This window comes from Pelobates fuscus, chromosome 1 (genome assembly GCF_036172605.1).
Source record: "Pelobates fuscus isolate aPelFus1 chromosome 1, aPelFus1.pri, whole genome shotgun sequence".
Taxonomy (NCBI): domain Eukaryota; kingdom Metazoa; phylum Chordata; class Amphibia; order Anura; family Pelobatidae; genus Pelobates; species Pelobates fuscus.
The window spans coordinates 240,932,805-240,954,608 of record NC_086317.1 but is presented as its reverse complement, the minus strand read 5'-3'; the positions used below and the strand labels follow the sequence as shown (position 1 = coordinate 240,954,608).

General features: G+C 40.5%; 2 protein-coding genes across 3 annotated transcripts in view; one reads left to right on the top strand and one right to left on the bottom strand.

Moving 5' to 3' along the window:
* The first annotated feature begins 201 nt into the window (after positions 1–201).
* On the top strand, positions 202–21,350 carry NHSL3 (NHS like 3). 2 transcript variants are annotated; one of them, XM_063455881.1, is made up of 7 exons: positions 202–650; positions 5,844–5,993; positions 6,099–6,151; positions 8,800–8,908; positions 9,582–9,689; positions 10,885–13,620; positions 18,864–21,350. In XM_063455881.1, exons 1-7 carry the CDS (start codon positions 470–472, stop codon positions 18,866–18,868), a joined length of 3,342 nt encoding a protein of 1,113 aa, XP_063311951.1. In that variant the 5' UTR covers positions 202–469; the 3' UTR covers positions 18,869–21,350. The 2 variants fall into 2 exon arrangements, with proteins under 2 accessions (XP_063311951.1, XP_063311942.1); XM_063455872.1 differs by having other exon boundaries at positions 10,885–13,631.
* The window catches only part of YARS1 (tyrosyl-tRNA synthetase 1), a 27,942-nt gene continuing 27,312 nt past the window's right edge, over positions 21,175–21,804 (bottom strand). The window contains exon 14 of the mRNA XM_063455907.1: positions 21,175–21,738. Coding sequence (XP_063311977.1) covers positions 21,628–21,738 — 111 coding nt within the window. The 3' untranslated portion in view covers positions 21,175–21,627. The remainder of the gene's footprint in view (positions 21,739–21,804) is intronic.

Genomic DNA, 21,804 nt, shown 5'->3' with positions numbered 1-21,804 from the left:
GTGAACTTTCCCTAGACTCTGTCTGTAGAGCAGCCTACAAACTGACCGCAGTCTCCGAGCTGTGTGAGGTGTGTGTGGTTTTGGGGGCCCTAGATGCTGGGCGTTGCAGTCCCCCTGTGGTGCCAGGTGCTGTGCCGTGTCCTGGCTGGGCACTAGGGGGCGGTGTAGCGCAGAGGGGATAGGCCCAGTGGTCCCAGTCCAGGTCCTAGTGTTCCCGGTGTACCAGGTGTGCCCGGCTCCACCCCGGGGGCTGGAATGCGGAAGCAGCGGGTGCGGGAGGAGGAGCCCGGGGAGACAGAGCAGGGAGATACCCGGAGACAGACAGAGCCCGGGACACGGGGGAGACCGGAGACAGAGCCCCGCTGGGACACGTGGAAGTTGCCCGGAGGCCATTGATTGGGAGAGGATAGTGCAGCCGGTGCCGCTGGCTAGCAGTGCCAGTCCTACCATGCCACCCACCCTGTGAGCCATGTCTGCCGAGACCGCCCCACCCCCGGACCATGATACCGTGCCCCCTGCCCCGGACCTGGGCTCTGCGGAGCCCAAGAAAAAGAAGCACAAGACGGGCACTCTGCGGCGGGCACTGAGCTGGCTCCGCGGGCGCAGCAAGAAGAAGAAGCCAGAGGTCAAACGGCAGCAGGAGGGCAAAGGTAACGGGCACCTGCCACTAGTAATGCCAAGTACTGTACATACTGAAGGTGATAATGCCACCCATATGGACCTACACAGCCCTGCCCTGTGTTTAGAGTGCGCAGAGAAAGTTACCTGCAGGCACACTCCTTTAGTTTAAGCAATGCCCAATCAACAAATATACAACTCCTATTATGCTCTGCCAGTTAAACTGTCAGGGCAGTTGTACATTTGTAATAGTAAGGCTTTACCTCGTTGAAAGCCCTTGTTGTCATATTGTTACAAATGGCCTCTTGCAAAGTGAAACAGGTTGAGCTGCTTTCTGGTGGCATGTGTCTGGAATTGTGTATAATTCAGTTCAGATATGTGGCCCGGGTGGCAGGGAGAGTTGATGATGTATGAGCAGCATATGTTAAGGCAGGAATGATAAAGAATGCAACTGCTGCAGAACCTCTTGTGTATTATCAATGTTCCTTTCGATCAGTCTGGACCTTATTTCTAATGAAAGACAATGGACTTTGGCTGTAGTGTGCATGTCAGTCAGAAATGGGACAGATCTGTACTTTGGAGCTGCACTCAAGAATTTGAGTGGAAGGCTGCCATTGCTTTTGATGTTGAAATTAAGGTCACTGTTTAATCGATGTGGCAAAGTTATATAATGCATTCCACCTTGCAAATAGGGATGGGCGACTAGTTGCATTTCAGGTTCTGCGGACTGCAATTATTCTCATGCATGTCCAATCTTTGGCAAAGTTAAACAGGAGTTGTATTATATAGCAACCATATGTACAGTTATTTTGTAGAGTTTTAGATCTTAGAGGAAATTATAGTAAAGTGGGGTTTTGAACAACACACCAAGATACATAGGTATTCCTGTTTAGACTTGATACAGAATTCGTTTTCAGACCATCGCGGGATTATTGGCTAAACTCTGAACTGAAGCAAAAAAATCTCTAATTCGTCTATAGTCAAAGCTTTGCTATTTCTTTTTCCATTCTCTACAATTCGGAGTTTAGTGAATAAATACTTAAGTGATCATTTTATTACTTGTTACATTTTTTTTTTCTTCTCATAGGGCATGCTTTCTGAATTGGGTTCCCTTAAATTATTAAGCCCCTGTATATTTGGGTTTTTTTTTGGTCGTGAAATATTTGTTTGCTTGCTGTTACATGTTAGTTTGTGTGCTGGTTTATATTACTGTACATGACTGTATGTATTGCTTGTCATTTTGCCATAAATTACTTTACTATTTGCAAAATACAGCTCTATATTTTGATATGCATTAGTTTAAGTGGTAATCAATATGCATTACTCATTTGACTTTATTTATATTTCATGCGCCCGTAGGTGGTTATTTAGAAAAGCCATTCTAGATCAAAGTTCTAAAACAAAAATGGAGCAATCGTCAGGAACATTGTGCTGGTTTCTATGGTGATTGCTTCACAATTGAACTTTATAAATAACCCACATAACTTAGCAGCTAGGTATAGACTTATTTGACATTCATTAGGTATAGGTAGATTTAAATGCAAATCCAAATAATGAGTATTAGTTAATAGAAGAATGTGTTTTCAATTTCAACTTTTGTCCATAGCAGCTGGTAGCAAGGCCCCTAGGCATGTTGCAGGCCTCAACTCATTGGATTTTTAACATAATACTAATTTGCAGCACACTGAGCTATAGAGATACTTTCATTTTTTTCCTCCTTGGTATTTAGAAGCCAGGGAGAGATGCTTGAAATTATTTGTGTGTTCTTATCTGCCGTCACATTCTATGTTTCTATGTGTTCAAATCTGTTTGACACAAGCAACACATTTCTAAAGTTTCAAAATATACTCCTGTAGGAGTTTTCACCCAGTTTACACTGTGTATTGGGTTATTAACAACTGCAATAAACTGTGCATAATATTGTTCTTGGAGTTGGATACCTGTTTTTGTCAAATTAGGTACCCTGCCTTTAAGTAGTATTAGACTATCATTGGCCTTAATGCGCGTGTTTTGTATATTTGAATTTTTAGAATTTTAATATTAACCCTCCCCCCTCTACCCACTCCCTTTCTCAATTAACATAAGTAAACCCACTTCATTCTTATGCAGGGTACGTTTCTTTCTCCTTTCTTCTCTCTCTCTCTCTCTTTTCTTTTTAATTATTATTATTATTTTTATTTATTTTTAAGTAATCTTTGGCAATGATGGGGTTGCTTAAGCAAGGTTTCCTCTACAGTTGCCACGGTAATTTGGCCACAGACCATCAGTCAGAAGCAGGGATCTCAAACTCTTCCCTCCTAGATGTTGATGGCCTCCAACTCCCAAAATTATTTGAGTGCAATACATGGCTAAAAAATCTTGGGGGTTGTGTTTCAAAAACATTTAGAGGCGGGTGAAGTTTGAGATGCCAGGTCAAAAGAATCCCACAGAAGGACTGGGGACAACAAAATGGTCGTGCCCAGGTATTGAGCATTGGCACAAGTAAGAAAAGTTAAAAATAAAACTGGCAACATGTATTACTGTAAAGTGAAAGTTTACAGACCGCGTTTACATCAGGCACCCCCTCACCCCCCTAGTTGAATAACTACAACACATTTGGAGTTGCCTGTCTTATTGTTGGCAGAGAATCATGGGAGTTGTCGATATGAAAGTAAGGACTACTGATTGGGTGGCCACCCCTTGACTTTACAGTATACAGTAGACATTGACACAAAGAAGCAGTGATTTTTTTATGTGCGCTGTTTGTTAAAATCCTGCTCATACCAGTATTGTGACCTTGGTGTGATAGTAGCAATGGCAATGGTATCTTTTATATGCATGCCACTGTGTGTGTATATGAAGTTGGCTATATAAGTAAGTAGACATTCAGCAGAAGTACATACAGTGCACGCATGTCATTGTGCATATGTGATATTTTTTTGATTCCTGCCTGTTTCCTATATTTTTTAACATGACCTACAATCACTTTCCTTCCTGTATGTGTTACACACCCTTTTTCCCGGAGCTGTGTGTCACACTCTTTGGTGATATCATGAGGCTGATCTGCTAGAATATGTTCCTTGCTAACCACAATATATTTCTCACTCAGTCACTTTTATGATATACCCGCATATGTTCTTGTGTACTGGAATTGCATGATACTACTCTCTTTCCAGCATCTATGTACCTATGTACTGAGTTTGTTTAGTGATCTTCAGATAACAGAGTTCACAATATGTGGGTTGTGTAATGTTGTTGGGGTTAGATTCTGTTTACTGTATTGAAACAGTTTAGTATACGGAGTTCACCTACAGAGCATTAATTTAGTTTCTTTGCTACTTGCTTGGAATTTCTGACCTCCATCATGTGCAAACATCCATACTATAATTTAATTCTTGGCCTGTTGGCTAAAGTCACCAGATTAGTGTGTTTGTGTTGTGCTTTTTTCTTTTCTTTTTAATAAAGAATTTGAATTATAATGAGCAAACTATAACAAAGACCCCCTCCCCATTAATGTGAAGTAGCCACGCAGTAAATATATTTTCTGTCGCAGAATACAGCATGGTTTGGTTAGTTTATAGTTGTTGCGGCCCTCAAGGCCTAAAATTGCTAACTCTCATTAACTGTCTGTTTCAAAACCCTCATAAGAAGATCAGCCTGACTCAGCTGTAACATGTCTGTGTTTGCAGGGTAGATCGAGAAAACCTTACAAAGTACGAAGGTGGCTACGTTCTTTCAGAATGCCACAGGGCTTGCTAACATTCCTTGCTGTTTGAGAAATGGGTTATTCTGCTATATTGTTTGCATTTTACTGAAAGTTTGTATGAATCCTTTCCATACAGTTTGTGGCACTGCGTTATATATGTTTTTATTGCTAGAGAAATCTAATGTGGCACATATATCACACATGGATCATAATATTACCTGGGACCACCTCCAGTGGGCTGAAGTGAATTGCAAATTTTAGGCCAGAATAGTTGAGTTCGGAAAAATATCTCTGACTCTTCATTTAACTGCGTTGGTGATTTTTTTGTTTGTAGGTGTGTTTTAATAATTTGTTTGCTCTCTGTGAAGAATGGAGCAGACATATTCTTTTCTTTTATACTGTACTGTTCATCATTTGCAACCTGTCTCCAATCAAATCTAGTGTTACATCCCAGCGCATGCCATAAAAGACTTGGTTTCTGTTCCTTTTTAGCCCACAAAGCTATATGGAGAGAAGCAAAGTAATGCAATTGCTATCCCAATGATAATTGTTACATAACCCTCTGCAAGTACCCCAAGCATTGCTAGTTCAGGAAACTTGTCACTTAATGGTAAGTGGATTAATCAGTGTCATACTACAAGGTCCACCTCACCTTGTAATGGGCCAGCTATCTATGCTCTTAAAGATACAATCACCAGCAGTGTCCCTATAAGAAATGACTGCATATTTTATTTGTCTGTGTATATTTTCATTATTCATTGTGTCCTGGGAAAATGGTATATACATGGATGCAACATGCATGTATATAAATTAAGCTCCAGTGCAGTTTATGCATTCATCATTGCAGCGAATGTTCACAGTTCCACGGAAGAATTTTCATCTTATTTAAGTAACTGGTTAGCCAAATACATTTAGTATATATATACTTGTGTTAAATACATTTTAATAATTTGGGTTTGGGTCAAATAGTATCCACTTTAAATAACTCTTATAGGTATTTTTTTTTTTTAATCAATGCTGACATTCTTATACAGTACACTGTGTCTCCAAAGTGAACATATGCAAGGAAGCTGTATATTGTAACTATGTTCAGGGACTTGGTTCACCCTATCTGTGTGCTTATTTCAGGGACATGGGCCGTGGTTTTTGTCTGTGCCCATTGATGTTTTGGGATCCTGAAATCACATTGTGCTGATGTTGTACATTCAAACCCGTGACATTGAAGCCTTGTGTCCTCCAGGCAGTAAATGAGTCATTGCAATATGTAAACAATAAACTTGCTCCTATTTATTAAGATTTAAGATGGCTTTATCCAGCATAATGTTTCTCACATTGTTCCTGAGTCACATACCCCTCTCCTTCCCTTCACTGGCAGTGACCTTGCTTTGAAGTCGTTAGGCCCAAAGTTGAGTAGCACTGCAAACTGTTCAAGTTTTAGTACCCCAATCCATTCCTAGCGCTGTATATTTGCAAAATGATATGACATCCTTCGCTCATGACCAGATGCCACAAATAGTATGTGTCATTATTTTGTTTACAGGTATTTCGAAAGCCGATGGCGACCCTCCGCCAATACCAACTCCAGAAGATGAGCACCAGGATAATCTCTTCTTTCCCACCGGACGCACACCTGTCCTGGAGGAAATCCATAACCAGGCTCAGGAAGGGCTAAAATCTTTACAGAGAAGGGGTAAGGGAGAGCCTCTCCAAGTTTTGTTACTCTGTGTTCCATATGCTTATCGTTGACAAACTATTTCTTTATCACAGACTAACCATTCATTTTTATTTCTTCTAGAGAAACAACATGGCCACTCTACTGCCTCCCAGGATGAGAACAAAAATCCCCAGGTCAGTGTGATAGACGGCGAGCAATCATTGATTTTGTCGATTATACAGATTTGTCTGCGCTTCTTCTAGTCCCTGAATAAATGGGGGAAGTCCCATTACTTTCATTTTTTTTAAAGCTATTTTTAACACATTTTTATGTGATATTTTGGCAGCCACTCTTCCACCTCAGACATTCCAAATCGTTTACAGAATTAAAGTTTGCTGTGATTTTTAAAGGGATAATGACATTTTATTTCAATGTTTTGGGGCTTTTATGTGAAATCAATATAGCGGACTTAGACTTAGTATGCGGGGAGTGTCAGGGAAACAATGAAGCAGGGCAACAATGCACAGGATAAAATGGTGTGTATCTATATTTATCTTGGCATCTATGAGCTTTAAACCACCTCAAGGGGTTGACAGAACAGGTGTGATCCCCAAATAGCACTGGTTGAAGACTCTCTCCATGTGATCAATAGTTTTTAATCCTATGGCTGTCATGAAGGTTCAACCTGTGTTTGCTGTGCCCATTATTGTCTTTAATGTCCTTATTATCTCCAGAGTGAGTACCAACCTAATCCATACCATGGAAATATGCCACCTTGTGTATGATTATTTAATTTCTAAACCACATTCTTTAAAGCAGTGCAATGGGGAAAAAAAACTTTTATGTAAACGATGATGTGCAACTTCGCTCGCTTTAATACTCCGTTTCCCACGAGCTTATTCAGGATGATGTGAGAATTTTGATTAACCTTTTAGTCCTTACAATAGGGAATGTCTGAATTCTCTCCTTTCTTTCTTAATGTTATGACTATACCGTTAATTTACTGTAGTAAATTATGACCTCACTGGTCATTGTGTTGGAAAAGCTGTCTACAGGGTGTTTATATCGGCAGACCTTTTGTGCTATGATAGAAATTAAAATGTATATTGTCAGAGTCACTCTGAACAGATCAGACTCCATTTTGTTATTTTCAAACTAACAAAAGACACAAGATTTCTATCCCTTCTGTAAAACTAACCACTTTGCCAGAAGCTAAGGAATGCTTAGTATATACAACCAAATTGGTAAGAAATGAGAATGGGGGATGGACAGACTGTCTAAATGCTAATGGAATATAATCAATTCTAAACCCAGACATTTGTGACAGAGAAGATTAAATAATTTAATTTTACTTTCGATATTGTATAAGATCCCATTGTAATTTAGAGGTCATACTTGGTTTACGAACTGTCATATTAGAAATTATAGCAGAATTGCCAGACACATAGTCTGAAGAAAGCCCAAAGAAACTCTTTGAACTGACAGAAAACTTAAATTATAAATAACCATAAAGATATGGTAAATGACGTCAAAATAGCCACCAGGAAAAGTTAACTCTTTCCTGGATAGGTATGTTTAGTGGGACGAGACTGCCCTCTATAGACCAAATACTTAAATTGCTATCTGGAAGGTAACCACACCTCCAGTTTTCTATTGGTCTATCACCTAGTGAATTTTCCCTTTAAAAAGTTAAGACAAAGGGAAGAGAGAGGTATGCAAAGGAAGCAAAGAAGCAAAGAGGTGAGCAGTCGGGGGCAATGCAGAGAAATCCATGACAGATATCCACTCCAGGGCACTCAGAATTTTTTACACACCATAACACATCCATTCAGTTCCTGAGACTACCTACTAATCTGATGAAAATATCTACTCAACTGGTAATTATACTGGTTTCATTTAATTAATCTAAATTAATTAAAATTTTTCTAATAGCATGATATATGACTGTATAAATCACGATCAGATTTCGATATTTAGAAATCTTAGTTACTAAAGAATATATAGTTATAATATCCCAATCTGCAGATGGGAAAAGAATAATTATGTATTAATGTGACCTATCACATGTTAGCATATCGTGATATTTATCCAGGTGTATTGATTTGCTCTAAAATAAGATAAAATATCTATTTAGGCAAGTTAAAATTCTGCTTATAGAACATGGTAGATTACTCTTATTGGATGGTTCCAGGAAATGACTAATGAGCTGGTATAAATGTTATTTTATTTAAAATTACATGAGAATAGGTCTTAATTACCTAGGAGGTCTAGCCAGCATTGAAAGGGTTATTCTAACTGTCAGCTAAAGTTTTATGGCCTTAAGCTGCAAGCTCTGTGTCTGTGTGTAAGTTCCACTTTCAAATTCATTGGTTATTATCACGCATGTTACATATTATTATTATTATTATTTAATTTGTCACAATAAATTGTATCTATTTTTATAACAAATTGTGATTTTATTTATATGGAATACATTTCACTTACACGATAACGATCTTTGGGATCTGAGAATTGAAATAGTGGGCAATTCTCGACTGCTTACTATTATTATCCCATAAATATCCCCACATGTCACACAATAGTGTTTTGTCACATTGTAAATTTAACATAATAATCTGTATTGGTAGTTGCTGACTATTTGAATATAAAATTGACAATTTGAAATTAAATGTTACTTGTGTTTCTGTACAGCGAATGGATTCTATGGGAGAGTTGTTATACACCCAGGTTTTCTTCTTTAAAAAAAAATCATAAATATTTATATATATCTCCTTATTTCACTGTAATGTCAGCTCACTTCTTTCTTGCAATCTTTTAATTGTTCTTTACTTTCAACTTACAGCACACACATGACAATGTTGATAACGGCTTCCGTGCCCGTTCACATTCCTGCAGCACAGAAAATACAGATGATGCTATGTCTGTTCGATCAGAGATGATCCAACGCAAAGGTGAGACATGTTGCAGACTGTTGGGGCTCAGGAATTCACTGTGAGGGAATACAGTTAGCAGCCTTGGGGTAGTTAAGATATGCAACTCAGTTTTACTCTGCAAGGGCAAGAGTGAATAGTGTAAATTTTAATGAGCAATTTGAGAGCAAACACGAGATTGACTAAAATGGGGTTTTATCTCCTTGAAAACCAATATAAATGTCCTTCTGATTGGTTCCACGTTTAGAACTTTGTCCCAGAATAGTTCTTGATGCATATACTTTGAGTGTGGGTGTGACTTAGTGACTTGAAAATGAAGTAAGAATGTCAGCTAAGCGTACAGTTGCTTGGGATAGGGAGCTACAAACGTAATGCTGATCAAAAAAAATTTGTAAAGTACGTTCACTGTAAATTATTGGGGGTAAAACATATTCACTGTGGGCTTACCAGTCATTGTTTGAGTTTTAGGAAGGGAGGTAGCTAGTCTTAAAATAGTTAGAGAGAAGGGGAAAGGATTAGCTTGAAGTTCTTCCAAATCTGTATGATGGGACATACATGGGAGAAATGCAGACTTCTTGTGGTGTTAATTGGCTACAAATAAAATTAGTGTAGCAGAGATCACTAAGCAGTGGATATGAGTAGGGGTTCGCTATCCGTTACAGAATAAAAGCATATTTTTTATCCTCCCCAACAGGCTCTACATTTAGGCCTCATGATTCGCCTTCTGGAAGGTCAGGGAGGAGACGCAAGGAGAAGAGAGCTACTGTAGTTGGGGTCCCACATCACATTGCAGCAGAACTGGGTAAATAATTTGCATGAGTTTTCTACTCCCTTTCTCGCCCATCAAACAACAGATTATGTAGGATGGATGCACTTCTGTAAACCTAACATCTTGACAATGCAGTGTAGGCAAGCAGATCCATAAGTAAGAGGTTACATAGGACATTAAGATGAGCTTCAGCATTTTCATTTGGATGAGGTACCACAATTGCATTATTGTTTTCATCTCTCTTGAAGCATTGCAAATTTGAATTACTGGACTAAAATGATCAAATGTCATTGGAACATAGATTTAGATGTGAAATATATATCTACCATCTGTCTTAACATCGTGCATCCCATAAAAGCTTTATGTATATCTTAACTTTCAAAGCAGATGGCAGAAAATATTCCTCTTTGTAAAGGCAAAGCACCTTCATTTTGCAAAACATTCAAACATCCTTTGTAATGGCTGCCATTCATTTGTTCTGTGTATGATAATAATGGAATGCCAATATTTCATGGTTTGTATGATGATTTCACCTGGTTTACCCCAGACTTTATACAGTTTTGCCCTTCTAGAAGGGGACCATAGCAAAGACCTTTTTAAATTAATTAAGTTTATGTTACTATGTTATCATGTTTGGTAACTAATATAGCTCCAGTTAAAGAGATAAATATTGCTTGTTAAATATTGTTTTGAAAGATATGATCTAAATGATATCAATGATCTTCCACATGATGCATTATTTGTTATCACAAATACCGCATGATTTAAAGGTCTGTCTAATAACCGTCTCCTATAGTTTTATGTTTGTAATTTATCAGCATAGTTATGTACTTAAATTAAATGTATATATTAAAATGTAAAAAAAAAAAATAATCAACAATAATAGTCACATTTGAAGTGACCTATGTTTTTAATATGTCCTCTTAATACAACATAATGACTGAGGTTTAGCATACCTGGAGAAATTCTGAATCTAGTGCTTATTCTGTAATATCCTGAACAATCTCTACCTCTTTTCACGCTAAATTCTGCAAGAGATTGAAATTCGCTGCTCGTTTTAGTTTGCCAGCATTGCATATTTATGTAACCAGTTGAGCAACTAATTTGCTCTTATTGGCAGAATGTAAGGTTGACACTTTATTTTTCTTTATATTTTTGTTACAGGAACTGTAAACATTATTGTTGTGCCAAATAACATTTATAATTTTATTTTTATGTTTACAATCAGGTGTTCAGTCCCGTTCTTCTGGCTCACATCGTGGAATCCATGACTTTTTTGCCAGAGATCACCATGTGACCAAAAATAGATCACCATCCCCAGTGATAAATGGTAAACTGGGGGCAGAGGAGGGATTTGTGGTGATTCCCACAGTGGATGGTAAACCTAGTGTAACATTACATGATGGAGCTCGTGTCTCTCTCACAACATTGGAACACACTGAAGCCACTCTTCAGCGACATATTGACAGAGTGTATCAAGATGACAGCTGCATTGGATGGAAGTCTGGACCAAAGATTTCCCCTTTGCTCATTCGTCCAAAATCTCTGGCTGTTCCAGGGATGACTACACATTCCCCCCAAAGTGACCATGTTGGCCCTGTCATGTGCATATCACCCCAGGCAACCTATATGTCCAAGATCATTCCAAATGCAGTTTTACCTCCAATGGTTGATGTGGTTGCCTTGACTAGTTCTAGTGTCCGAACTCTGAGCAGATGCAGCCTGACAACAGCCAGCCCAGCATCTGTTCGTGGATCTCTGCACAGAGGAAGGGGTCAGTCTTTCTCCAGTGAAAATTGGAGCCGCTCCCAGTCCACCGAGACTATTGTTTCAGACTCCTCCACTATTTCCTCACATGGAGATATCCTTCAGGAAGCGGGTGAGAGGCATGAATCCGGTTTGAGTACAGGTAGGGCATCTCCAGCACCCAGCACAGGCACGCAAGATGGGTCTGATGCTGCCAGCCTGTGCAGTGGTCGTTCTTCCATCCGTAGTGTGTCATTGCGGAAAAGTAAGAAAGCCCCACCACCTCCTAAGCGAACCTATTCCCTGCAACAGCAGCGGGAAATGGGGCTTCCACCCAGGCCTGAGAGAAAGCCAGTCAGTAAGCCCAACCAGTCACGTGATCCATGGGTATTGCGAACAGAAGGGGTGATGGTAGATACGGATGGAGGCAAACTAAGCTCACCAAGCCGTTCAGATAGAACATTGTCTCCCTCTAGTGGTTACTCTAGTCAAAGTGGAACACCCACACTGCCTGCAAAAACTCTGATAGAGTATCCAGAGTCTCCTGGAACTCGTAGAAAAACACCTCCCAAGCCAGAGAGATCTAGTATTGTTAAATCACAAGTAGTTGTGTCAATGACCTCTCCGTCATCTACTGAAAATACTTTTGTTTTTGAAAGCCCCCCAAGAGCTGGCTCTACAATGGGAGACCAAGAAACACAATATGTAATCCCTCCACACCCAAAGGTTCCTGCTCCACTTTGCCCCCCACCCAGCAAGACATCGGGGGTTACAGGAACGCCTGGTGCCACTCCGCCCCCATCTCCACCTCCATCTCATCATCCAACACCACCACCAACACGGAAATCTGAGTCTGATGTGGACATCCCACCTGCTACATTGGAAGAAGATACACAAAGGGATCCTTTGTGGCCTCCACCTCCCCCTGAAGCTCCAGATGAACAGGATTTATCCATGGCTGACTTTCCTCCACCTGAAGATGACATATTCTTGCCCATTCTGCCATCTTTGAAACCAGAGCATCATGCAGACCACATATCTGCCAATGCTGGCCACGTAGTAGTGGGTGAAAAGAATGAAAAACATGAAGTTCTGAAACCTAATTCTACACCTGTGCTTTCTCTTGCCACAGATAGCCCATCTGCTCCAGTACTGCCTTTAACCACAGAGCCCACAGAACCTGTGCCTCCATCCACAGAGTCTTTGCTGGCCCCTCCTGATAAAGAGCCTTTAAATGAAGCCTTAGGACTCTTAACATATAAGCCACATTTTGTATCAAGCCCTACGTCAACCACTATACCCACCGGACCACTTAAGCCTGATGTGCCACTCCCTTCTGCTGTGGACCAATCTGAAACCACTATAAAACAAACTACTTTGACAGCATTAACTGTAAGCACTGTATCAGCATCTGACTCTGTGACTACTGCTCCACATCCTGTTGCATCTACTGAATCTGCCAATCCACCAGTGCCAGACAATATCAGTCCGTGGTCCAAGCCAAGTGTCTTGAGACCAGTCAGTGCCCCAGGGGGAAGTTTTAAGAAGGTGGCAACCCCTAACCAAATTGTAGCTCCTGCACAAAAAGAAGATGCAAATTTGCCCATTGTCACTCCCTCTCTACTTCAGATGGTTCGACTACGTTCTGTACAAGTTAGAGGACCACAAGTACACAGCCCTCAACAGACAACTGGATTCTCAGCTCCCCAGAAACCAATACGCAAGTCTTTATCCCTTAGGTCCCCCCCAGGGCTTGACTCTCCCTCAGGGGAAGTTCCTGGGAGTTCTTCCCAGATTCCAATAAAACACCCAGACCCTGGGCATTCTCCTTCTGCACACAGATCACCAGCTTCTGCTGCTAGCTTTGTGTTTGCGCGAGCATCAAGGAAGTTTGTGTTTGAGCCTCCCGCATCCCAGGAGGCTGAGGCTTCCCTAAAAAAGGACTTGGTGACTGAACTTAAGTCACATGGGGGACCTCGCAGCCCAGAAGGGAAACCCCCAATTCAGAGGAAGCCTAGCAAGATCCCCCCACCTGTAGCCAGGAAACCATCGATCGGTATGCCACGGACTCCCACCAGCCCTCAATCACCAACAGCAGGGAAAAGTGGCAGTATATCTATACCCTGTGGCCCAGGGACAACGCCACCAGTAAATGGGACTAATGTAGCTGTGACAGTGGCAGGCCATGAGCAGCAGCATCAAAGCCCTGCAGAGAAAGGTAACATTAATGTATGCATACACTTTACAATGTTTTACTGCAATCCTGAATGCAACCTGAAAGACTTAATGCTTTCTCTCTAGAGCACAATCTACTAGACCCATACAGTCTGTACTGTACAAGTAATGACACCTCATCTTCACTAGGTTGTTCCTGAACTAACCCTGAATTCTCTCTCTTGTTTCTGTACACAGCTTGCATTCCTACACCATTATTTAATTGTGCATTATCTATGGGTATACTTTTTTTTTACTGTGAAATTGCTTATCAGAGGTTTCGCAATGAGAAGCCTCTGAATCTTTCCTCGGTGCGCGCATTCATGTCCTGACACTCACAAGGCTAGTCTGATCTGAGATGGAGCTAAGGAGGTTTCCGAGGGGGAGGCAGGCGCAATCTAGTAGATTGCATCTGCCACTTCTGTTAGCTTGTGGGAGCTAAATAAACCGCACATGCTGTTGTACATCTAACACGTGGGGATTTACTTATTGGGCAGCATGGTTGTAAATGGATTTCAGTTCAACATACAGGTCTTCCTGCAATACATCAATTAATGGGCACATGGCTGGGTCACTGCACATCTACTGTAAATACGTAATTTCTGTTTTTCTAGCACAAAAAAGTACGATGCACTACAATGTATCATTCCGGACTCCATCGTTGATTTATATGTACGCTCTAACAGATGAAAAAAGAATGTTCTTCAAATTTTGACCATAGCGATTATGTTCATATTGCTGATTCAGAATTATTAAAGGGGAACACTATAGTCACCTAAACAACTTTTAGTTTAATGAAGCAGTTTTAGTGTATAGATCATGCTTCTCAGGTTATACTGCTCAATTCACTGCCATTTTGGAGTCAAATCCCTTTTGTTTCTGTTTATGCAGCTCTTGTCACACCTTCCCTGACACTGATTGACACAATCTGCATGAAAAAAAAAAGTTTTCACTTTCAATCAGTTGTAAACAATTCTCTGTAAATTGAATTTTAATCACATACAGGAGGCTCTTGCAGGGTTTAGCAAGCTATTAACATAGCAGGGGACAAGAAAATCTAAATTAAACATAACTCTCTTTTTATAGGAAGTGTTTAGGAAGGCTGTGCAAGTCACATGCAGGGAGGTGTGACTAGGGTTCATAAACAGTGATTTAACTCCTAAATGGCAGAGGATTGAGCAGTGAGACTGCAGAGACATGATCTATACACCAAAACTGCTTCATTAAGCTAAAGTTGTTTTAGTTACTATAGTGTCCCTTTAAATACCATACTTCCCTACTCTTTTATGACTGTTTATCTTTTTTTTTTTTTTTTTAATTCTTTATTTTTCATGTGCAAATAGTAACAAACATGCCTAAACTGCCACAAAAGCTGTTTCAAGCGCAATAACAACATTCAACTTTGGTCAAGAATATGGCTTTGTTTCGACTGCACAATTTTATGTTTGTTTAAGTAGTGTTATTTCTGAAGGCATTAAAAAAGTGATGGTAAGACATAGGTTGTGTAGTGAGCTATGATTTAGTTGCGTCGTGTGTGTGTCTCGTATTTGCTGGTGTATGTCTTGGCTCGTTGACTCCTGGAAACATGGCATTCCCGGTACCTGATGTGTGTGGTCGTCCTTCAGTCCTTGTATGTGGGGTGCTTGCGGGAGAGAGTCGGGTGGTTTGTGCCTGCCATGTAGGTTTGGTAACCCCTGTGACCCGGGGGAGGAATGGGTGTGAACAAGAATAAGTGGACAGGCTTTTGATGGCCCAGTCTCTGTCGGGCTGCCCTGTGGTTGCAAGTGTAACTAATGTAGTTGGGCTGTGTGGTATTTTATTTGCTGGTGTGTGGTATTAGGTGTGCCCTGAGATTTGAACCCCCTGATGTCTAACATTGCGTGTGTAAGGCAATAATAAATACCAGACGTTTATGAGACAAGTAATTGGGGCATCTTCAACTGTTCAGTTCGCAGTATTCCTTTTACAGGGGCCCTAGAGGCCAGTCCTTGGGTTGCGTTTCACCTTTGGGTGAGGAGAGTAATAACAAGGAACCAGGTTGTCGCCTGTAGTTTATTGTCCTGCAGTAGGGTAGTTTTGATTGGCCCTCAGGTGGTAGTTGCTGCGAGTGCGGCTTTCCCGTTTCCCCGTGGGATGAAGGGAACTATATTCGTCGGGTCCCATCTCGGTGCTTCCGCTGTTTGTTTAGGTGCAGCAGTGGATGACAGCCCCTCCGTGGGCAAGCCCAGCAGGGGCAGCAAGGCGGTTGCTTCCTGAATGTCCGAATTGGAGTATGTCTGGTTGTCATGTTGGATTCGTAGTGTGCTCGGTGTGCACCAGCGGTAAGTAATTTGTTTGCCCCGCAGCAATGAGGTGAGGGGTTGTAGGGACCTGCGCCATTTTAGCGTCTCCCCTGACAGGTCAGCGTAGAAGGCAAGTGTCATATCTTCAAAGGTGTAGGTGGTGGATCCCTTCAGGGCTGCCAGAACCGCCATCTTGTCTGTCGGGCTTTTATATCTCACCACTAGATCTCGGGGGGGCTGCCGCAGGGGCTCTCCGGGGTTTCGGGATCCGGAAGGCTGCCTCAAAGCCAATATTCCTGGCTTGTTTAGGTGTTGGCAAAGCTCCCGTGAGCCGTCTCAAGAGGTGTGGGATTTCTTCTGCTGGGATATCCTCAGGGATTACGCGTATCTTTAAATTATTGCGTTGCCTGGCATCCTCCATTGCCGCAAAGCGCTGGTCGGTTTTGGCCTGCTTTTGTTTAAGAGCCTGGATTTCCTGCTTGAGCTGTGCAATATCTTGTTTGCCGCGTGGAGGTAGCTTCGGCCGCGTCGATGCGGCTCACCAGGCCCGCGAGGTCTGTGCGTAGCTGTGCGACGTCTGCCTGGAGAGTTTTCTGCAGGTCTCCTAGGAGTCTTCAGTAGCGTTGCCGTGACCGGTTCTGCTGCCGCTGGGCTTGGTGTCGGTTGTTGGGGTCTCTCTGGAGGTAATCTGATAGTGGCGTCCTCCGGATAGAAATCCCCCGAGGAGTCAGAAAAATCTTCGAGGTCGGCGGCCATCTCTGCGCCTGGTGGAAGAGATCTCGTATGCTGGCCCCCTGTGTGGGTCGGTCTGGTTTTAGTTTTTTTGTTTTCCTCCCCCATTGCCGTTCTTGGTCGCCTGGGTGTTATTTTTAGGGGTTGGGTTACACTGGGTCTGCCATCCACCCTGCGTCTGCTCTGATCGGCTGTCAGACTCCGCCCCCCATGACTTTATCTTTTAACCAGTAGAGATTCATGTTATTGGGGCCAGAAACAATATTTTGAAAAGTGTTTTCTCAGGAACGTCTAATGGTTCCATGACAAACTGCATTCCAAAAATAAAAATGCAAAATGGCCCAATTGTCAAATAGCATAATTTCTCTCAAAACTATAATCACCATGCAGCATATAGATTAGGCTGGTAAGCGAATGGCTAAGGGATTTAGGACTCACTAGATTTGGCATTTTCTGGTTATGGTATTTAGGTTTTGGATCAATAAGCCCATTCGACTTAGCTGTGTTAGTATGGTGGGGTGGGGGTAATGGGAGCAGGGTTTTGGGTAACTCATTGTCCTTCATATTTTGTAAAAGGGGGATGCTTCTCTAGGCTTTGAGGCTTGAGGTTACTTGGCTCATACACAAACTGTTGGGTAGCTTTTGCTACAATAATGCTTTTTATGTCAGTCATCAAATGGTTCTTCTGGCATTTAGAGCCGGTCACATGCAATAGGATTAGCGGAAGATGGCATGCATTGCTAGGGAGGATTTTCATTTTGCAAAGTAACTTCTTTCTTGTCAAGTTTTCTGTGCACTGGCTAGAGCCAGAAATGAATCCTGTTGGCTCTTTTATTGTACTTTACTTCCACAAACAAGAAACCATTAGATTGTAAAGAGATGTTTCCCCAGTACACATGTATTATTTTATATAGAATTTATTTTTCGGTTTACTAATCTATTAATTGCACATCCTCTATAGGTAGAGAATTTAACCTTATACTCATTGCAGGTAGACCAGTTTCAGCTACTAAATGAGAAATCTTCTTCCTTCTAGCCTGCAGGCATGGCCTTATTCATCGACTAGGTTACAGAGAGAACTCCCCAGAGAGCAGGTCGTGTTGATTTAGACAATACATGTAAAAAGTTATCATACCATTTCCTTAGACTCATCCATTGTTGTATAAACAAAGTTTCCAACCTGTCTTTATGAATTCTTCGGCATACCTTTTGCCTTGAAACTTCTTGTTCTTAAAGGGGAACTCCAGCCTGTAACTGATTATTTTTAGTGCATTATTTAGATATTGTATTATAATATGCATTAACTACCAGTATAAAGAAATAAGAGAAAATTATTAGGATTTTATGTTTGCTGCATTCTCACACAGGCTTTTCTTTACCTCTGAGCTGATCATCCAATTCCATGTTCCAGCAGCTTTCAATGGCTCGTTTCAAAGTGCTGACTCTATCCCATAAATCTCAGTACAACAGAAGAGCAGCAGTTTGCAAGTTGCAGTTGTGTTTTCAGCTTTTTATTTATGGAGGCTGTAACGCGAATTACAACTCTGCAGAGACAGAGTGGGCTTATTTATCTGAGATATTACTAACTATATATAATATAATATTAGTGGTGCCTATTAATTGCTTGAATAATGAAGCAATATAGAATGACAATGGAATTTTCCATTTAACATATTCCTAAAACATCCAGCTAAGAATATATATGAGTGAGGAATGTTAATGATCAAGAGTTCATAAGTTTATGGAGCTTAACTAACAGCAACAGATCCCCCCCCCCCCCTCTGTTTTTTAAACATCCTTGTTGTGTATGGCATGCATTTCCCATGATTTTGTGTGTGTGTGTCTATCTAATGTAGGTGCTAATATTGTGCACACATGTAGTTTTGTCTCCAATTCGTGCTTAATTTAGTGTGTGCAAGTTTACTTTAAAATATGTTTGCCACTGCACCCGTACGTTTTTTGACATTATGCATGGCTGACTCATTCTGCATGGCATGTGTTCTCAATACGCAGGTGACTTTGCCAATACCATGAGATGATCTCAATCTCATTCCTATTTTTTTCCCGCACTTATAAACCAGCCATGTTTGACCCTGAGCTGACATTGACAACTTAGACTGTGCTTTCTTTACACCCATCTGACACCGCACCTACATCCTGTCCTGCATTGTATGCTACCACTCCCACATTGTCCTACTGTCAGTATATAATGCAGCTTCTTGTTTTCTTTCAGCCTGAGCCGGTCATGGGGAATGTTCAGGGACATGCGATCTCAGGGACACCTCTATGATGCTCTGCAGAAGACCCCTGTACTACTGGTCACAAGATTTGCCTTAACCGTGGATAGCCTTGGTATTTATGCATCAACTGGCGATGGATTTTACTTTAATTTTATTTTGCAATCTGTTGTTGGACTGCTATTCCATGTTAACAAGAACATGGAGCTCCCTCTGGTGTTAAACAAAAATGCTGCAGTTACATAGTCAGTAGTATGGATCAACATCTGATGGGAAAACTACAGCATCCTACAGTTTTAGCCACAAACTCATGCAGGACTTTGATCTAAATTTCATTTTATTTTTAAAATTTTAGTATAGTTCTTATTTTTTTCAATCTTTGGCTTGAGTATCAGGTAGCAGCACTGCCTTCTCTAGTTGATGCAAAATGAAGTCATCTCACTGATCCTTAAGCCTTGGAAATCTAGAAATGCTGGTGTTAAAGATTAGAAATCTGCACAGAAGAATTGTAGAAATCAGAGCACTTCCCTATATAATGCTGCAGCTTTTTTTATTTTCCCTTCTTTTGAACCCTGCGGCTCTCTAAAATGTAAACCTATTGTCTTGGAAGTTAATCAGACTTTATCAGAGATAAATCGTTGATATTTGAGGATGCAAGCACAGAATTCTATCCCATTTGATTTTAAACAGACAGAGAGGAAGCAGACGTCCTCTCAAAGTATACCGACCATTCTACACAACTTGTGTAGCTTAACAATATGCCTTACTGTCATGGATAGGCAGACATAAAATATCACTTTATGAAAGGTCATTTGTTTCTATTGGACAATGACTAGCCTCAAAGCAGGCTGCATATCATGGGGAATACAGCAGAAACATAGGAGGTGACAGTGTTGGTAAACACTGGTATATGACAATCGAGAACATTCACACTGTATCAGATTATAATCAGGTGTGATTCCTCATTTCATAGTTTAATAAGGCATTTCAATGCCTTTTTGTTTTATTTTTAAAGTGCCTTAATCTGGCAGATTTACCAAGGTGTTATATTAAATATTTAAGCTAGCTGGTGCCTATTAATTGCTTGAATAATTAAGCAATATCGAATGACAATTGCAAACATTCCTAAACTATTCAGCTAAAAATATATATGAATGAGGAATGATAATGATTAAGAGTGCATAACCAATAGCAACAGACTTTTCCTCTCTCAAGCATCCTTGTAGTGGAAGGCATGCATTTTCCATGATTTATCTTGTGTGAGCCTTGGCCATATTTCATAGCAGATACTTTCCACTGGTTTTAATGACAATCTAGCATAACAGGCATATAGGAATGTTATCATAATGACACTACAAAAACTATACAGTTATGAAAGATTTTGAGCATGACTGTTGCCTTAATTTAAGTCCTGGATTTATTATATTTAATTGCACTCCCTTTTTTAAGGATTGAATTTGGTTCTGAATGTCTACTTTAGAGCTTGTGAAAGCACAATTCCTAATTAGAAACTAATTTCTCAAAAGGTATAGTTTACTATGAAGTGGACAACACGATGTACAACAACTGTGTCTTTCACGTATTACGTAAGAAAATGCAGGCCTAGTCTAATGCTATTTTGTTTGTGGACAGTATATGGTGATATACCTTATTTCACCTTGTGAGTGCATGTATGCAGTACGTTTATTGTGCTGTGTTTTGTGGATACTCTCCGTTTACGTGCGCAAGCTTTAACTCAGCTGAGAACAGTTTAGTACTAAATCGTAACATATGCAGTTTTTCCTGTTTGTCACAACTTGTTCGGACCATACAGTGAGCAGGGAAATAAGGGTTAAGCTCAGATAATTTACCCTGACTCAGTATTACAAATCACTGTGCCTAAGAGTAAAACAAATTCCTCTCTAACTAAACCTATTGAATTTTTTTTTTTTTTTTTAAAGTCGCTTTTATACCAACACCACCTATTTTAGGCTTGATTATTGGGTCATAAGCTGTCACACCAAGGTTTCCCTATTATTTTGCAATATATTTAGATCAGTCACTTTATATACACGTTTAACATATATACATTTACACACACTGAAACGTGGAGGTCTGTGTGAAGCCGCTACAATATTGTACCCAGGAGTTTGAGCCTTGACATGTAAAAAGATACACCAGACAATCTATGAATAATAATTGTATTTGGCCTTTATGGACCCAGGATAGCCGCAGGGTTGTGGTATTTTCTTTTTTGGGTACAAAGGGGATATAGGAAACCTCAGCTGCATCTGTAATTGCCTCTGTATGCACAAAGTTAAATATATATCCACATATAGGTATTTATTTACATAAACAGAGCTTTTACAGTATGCAGCCCCCAGAGTAGTGACCAAATTGTGGTTATGCTTCTAGTAGAAGATGTATATTTATCTTATGCTTTGATCTGAGATATATATATATATATGAACCAAACAATCCTTTTATAAATGCTGTTACCAAACTAGTTTGTGTCTCACTCATTTGTCTTGGTGTGTGGGAGCAAGGCCCTATGTGTATATACCACGTGGCACAAACAAGCATGTTGTATGATAAACAAGGTAAATCTTTATTTTGTTATGCTGTAACTGGAGATTGTTCCCAGCATTAAGGATTCTGGACAGGCTGTCATCTATGTCCATCCTGTTGGTTGCATGCATCCTCTATAAATAAACTGTGAATCATCCATCTGGTTGGTATCATCCAGTGTTAAGGTAGGTCCTCCATGCAGTGCTTTAAGTCTCAGCTGATGCTCCCTCCTTTCAGCGTCTTGCAGGTCACTGGCCCCAGTTTGGTCCGGATATTTTTCTCTTTCCATTGAGCACACAAATCGTTAGAAATCCTAAAGTCGACCTATAAGTTTGAGACATTCATCATGCATGAGTGCATGGGAAAGTATGGATCCCAAGAGCTATGATA

Coding starts and splice junctions, on each gene's coding strand:
- NHSL3 (XM_063455872.1), top strand. CDS start 470: ATGTCTGCCGAGACCGCCCCACCCCCGGACCATGATACCGTGCCCCCT. Junction 651..5,843: donor ACGGCAGCAGGAGGGCAAAG/GTAACGGGCACC, acceptor TTTTGTTTACAG/GTATTTCGAAAGCCGATGGC. Junction 6,152..8,799: donor ATGAGAACAAAAATCCCCAG/GTCAGTGTGATA, acceptor TTCAACTTACAG/CACACACATGACAATGTTGA.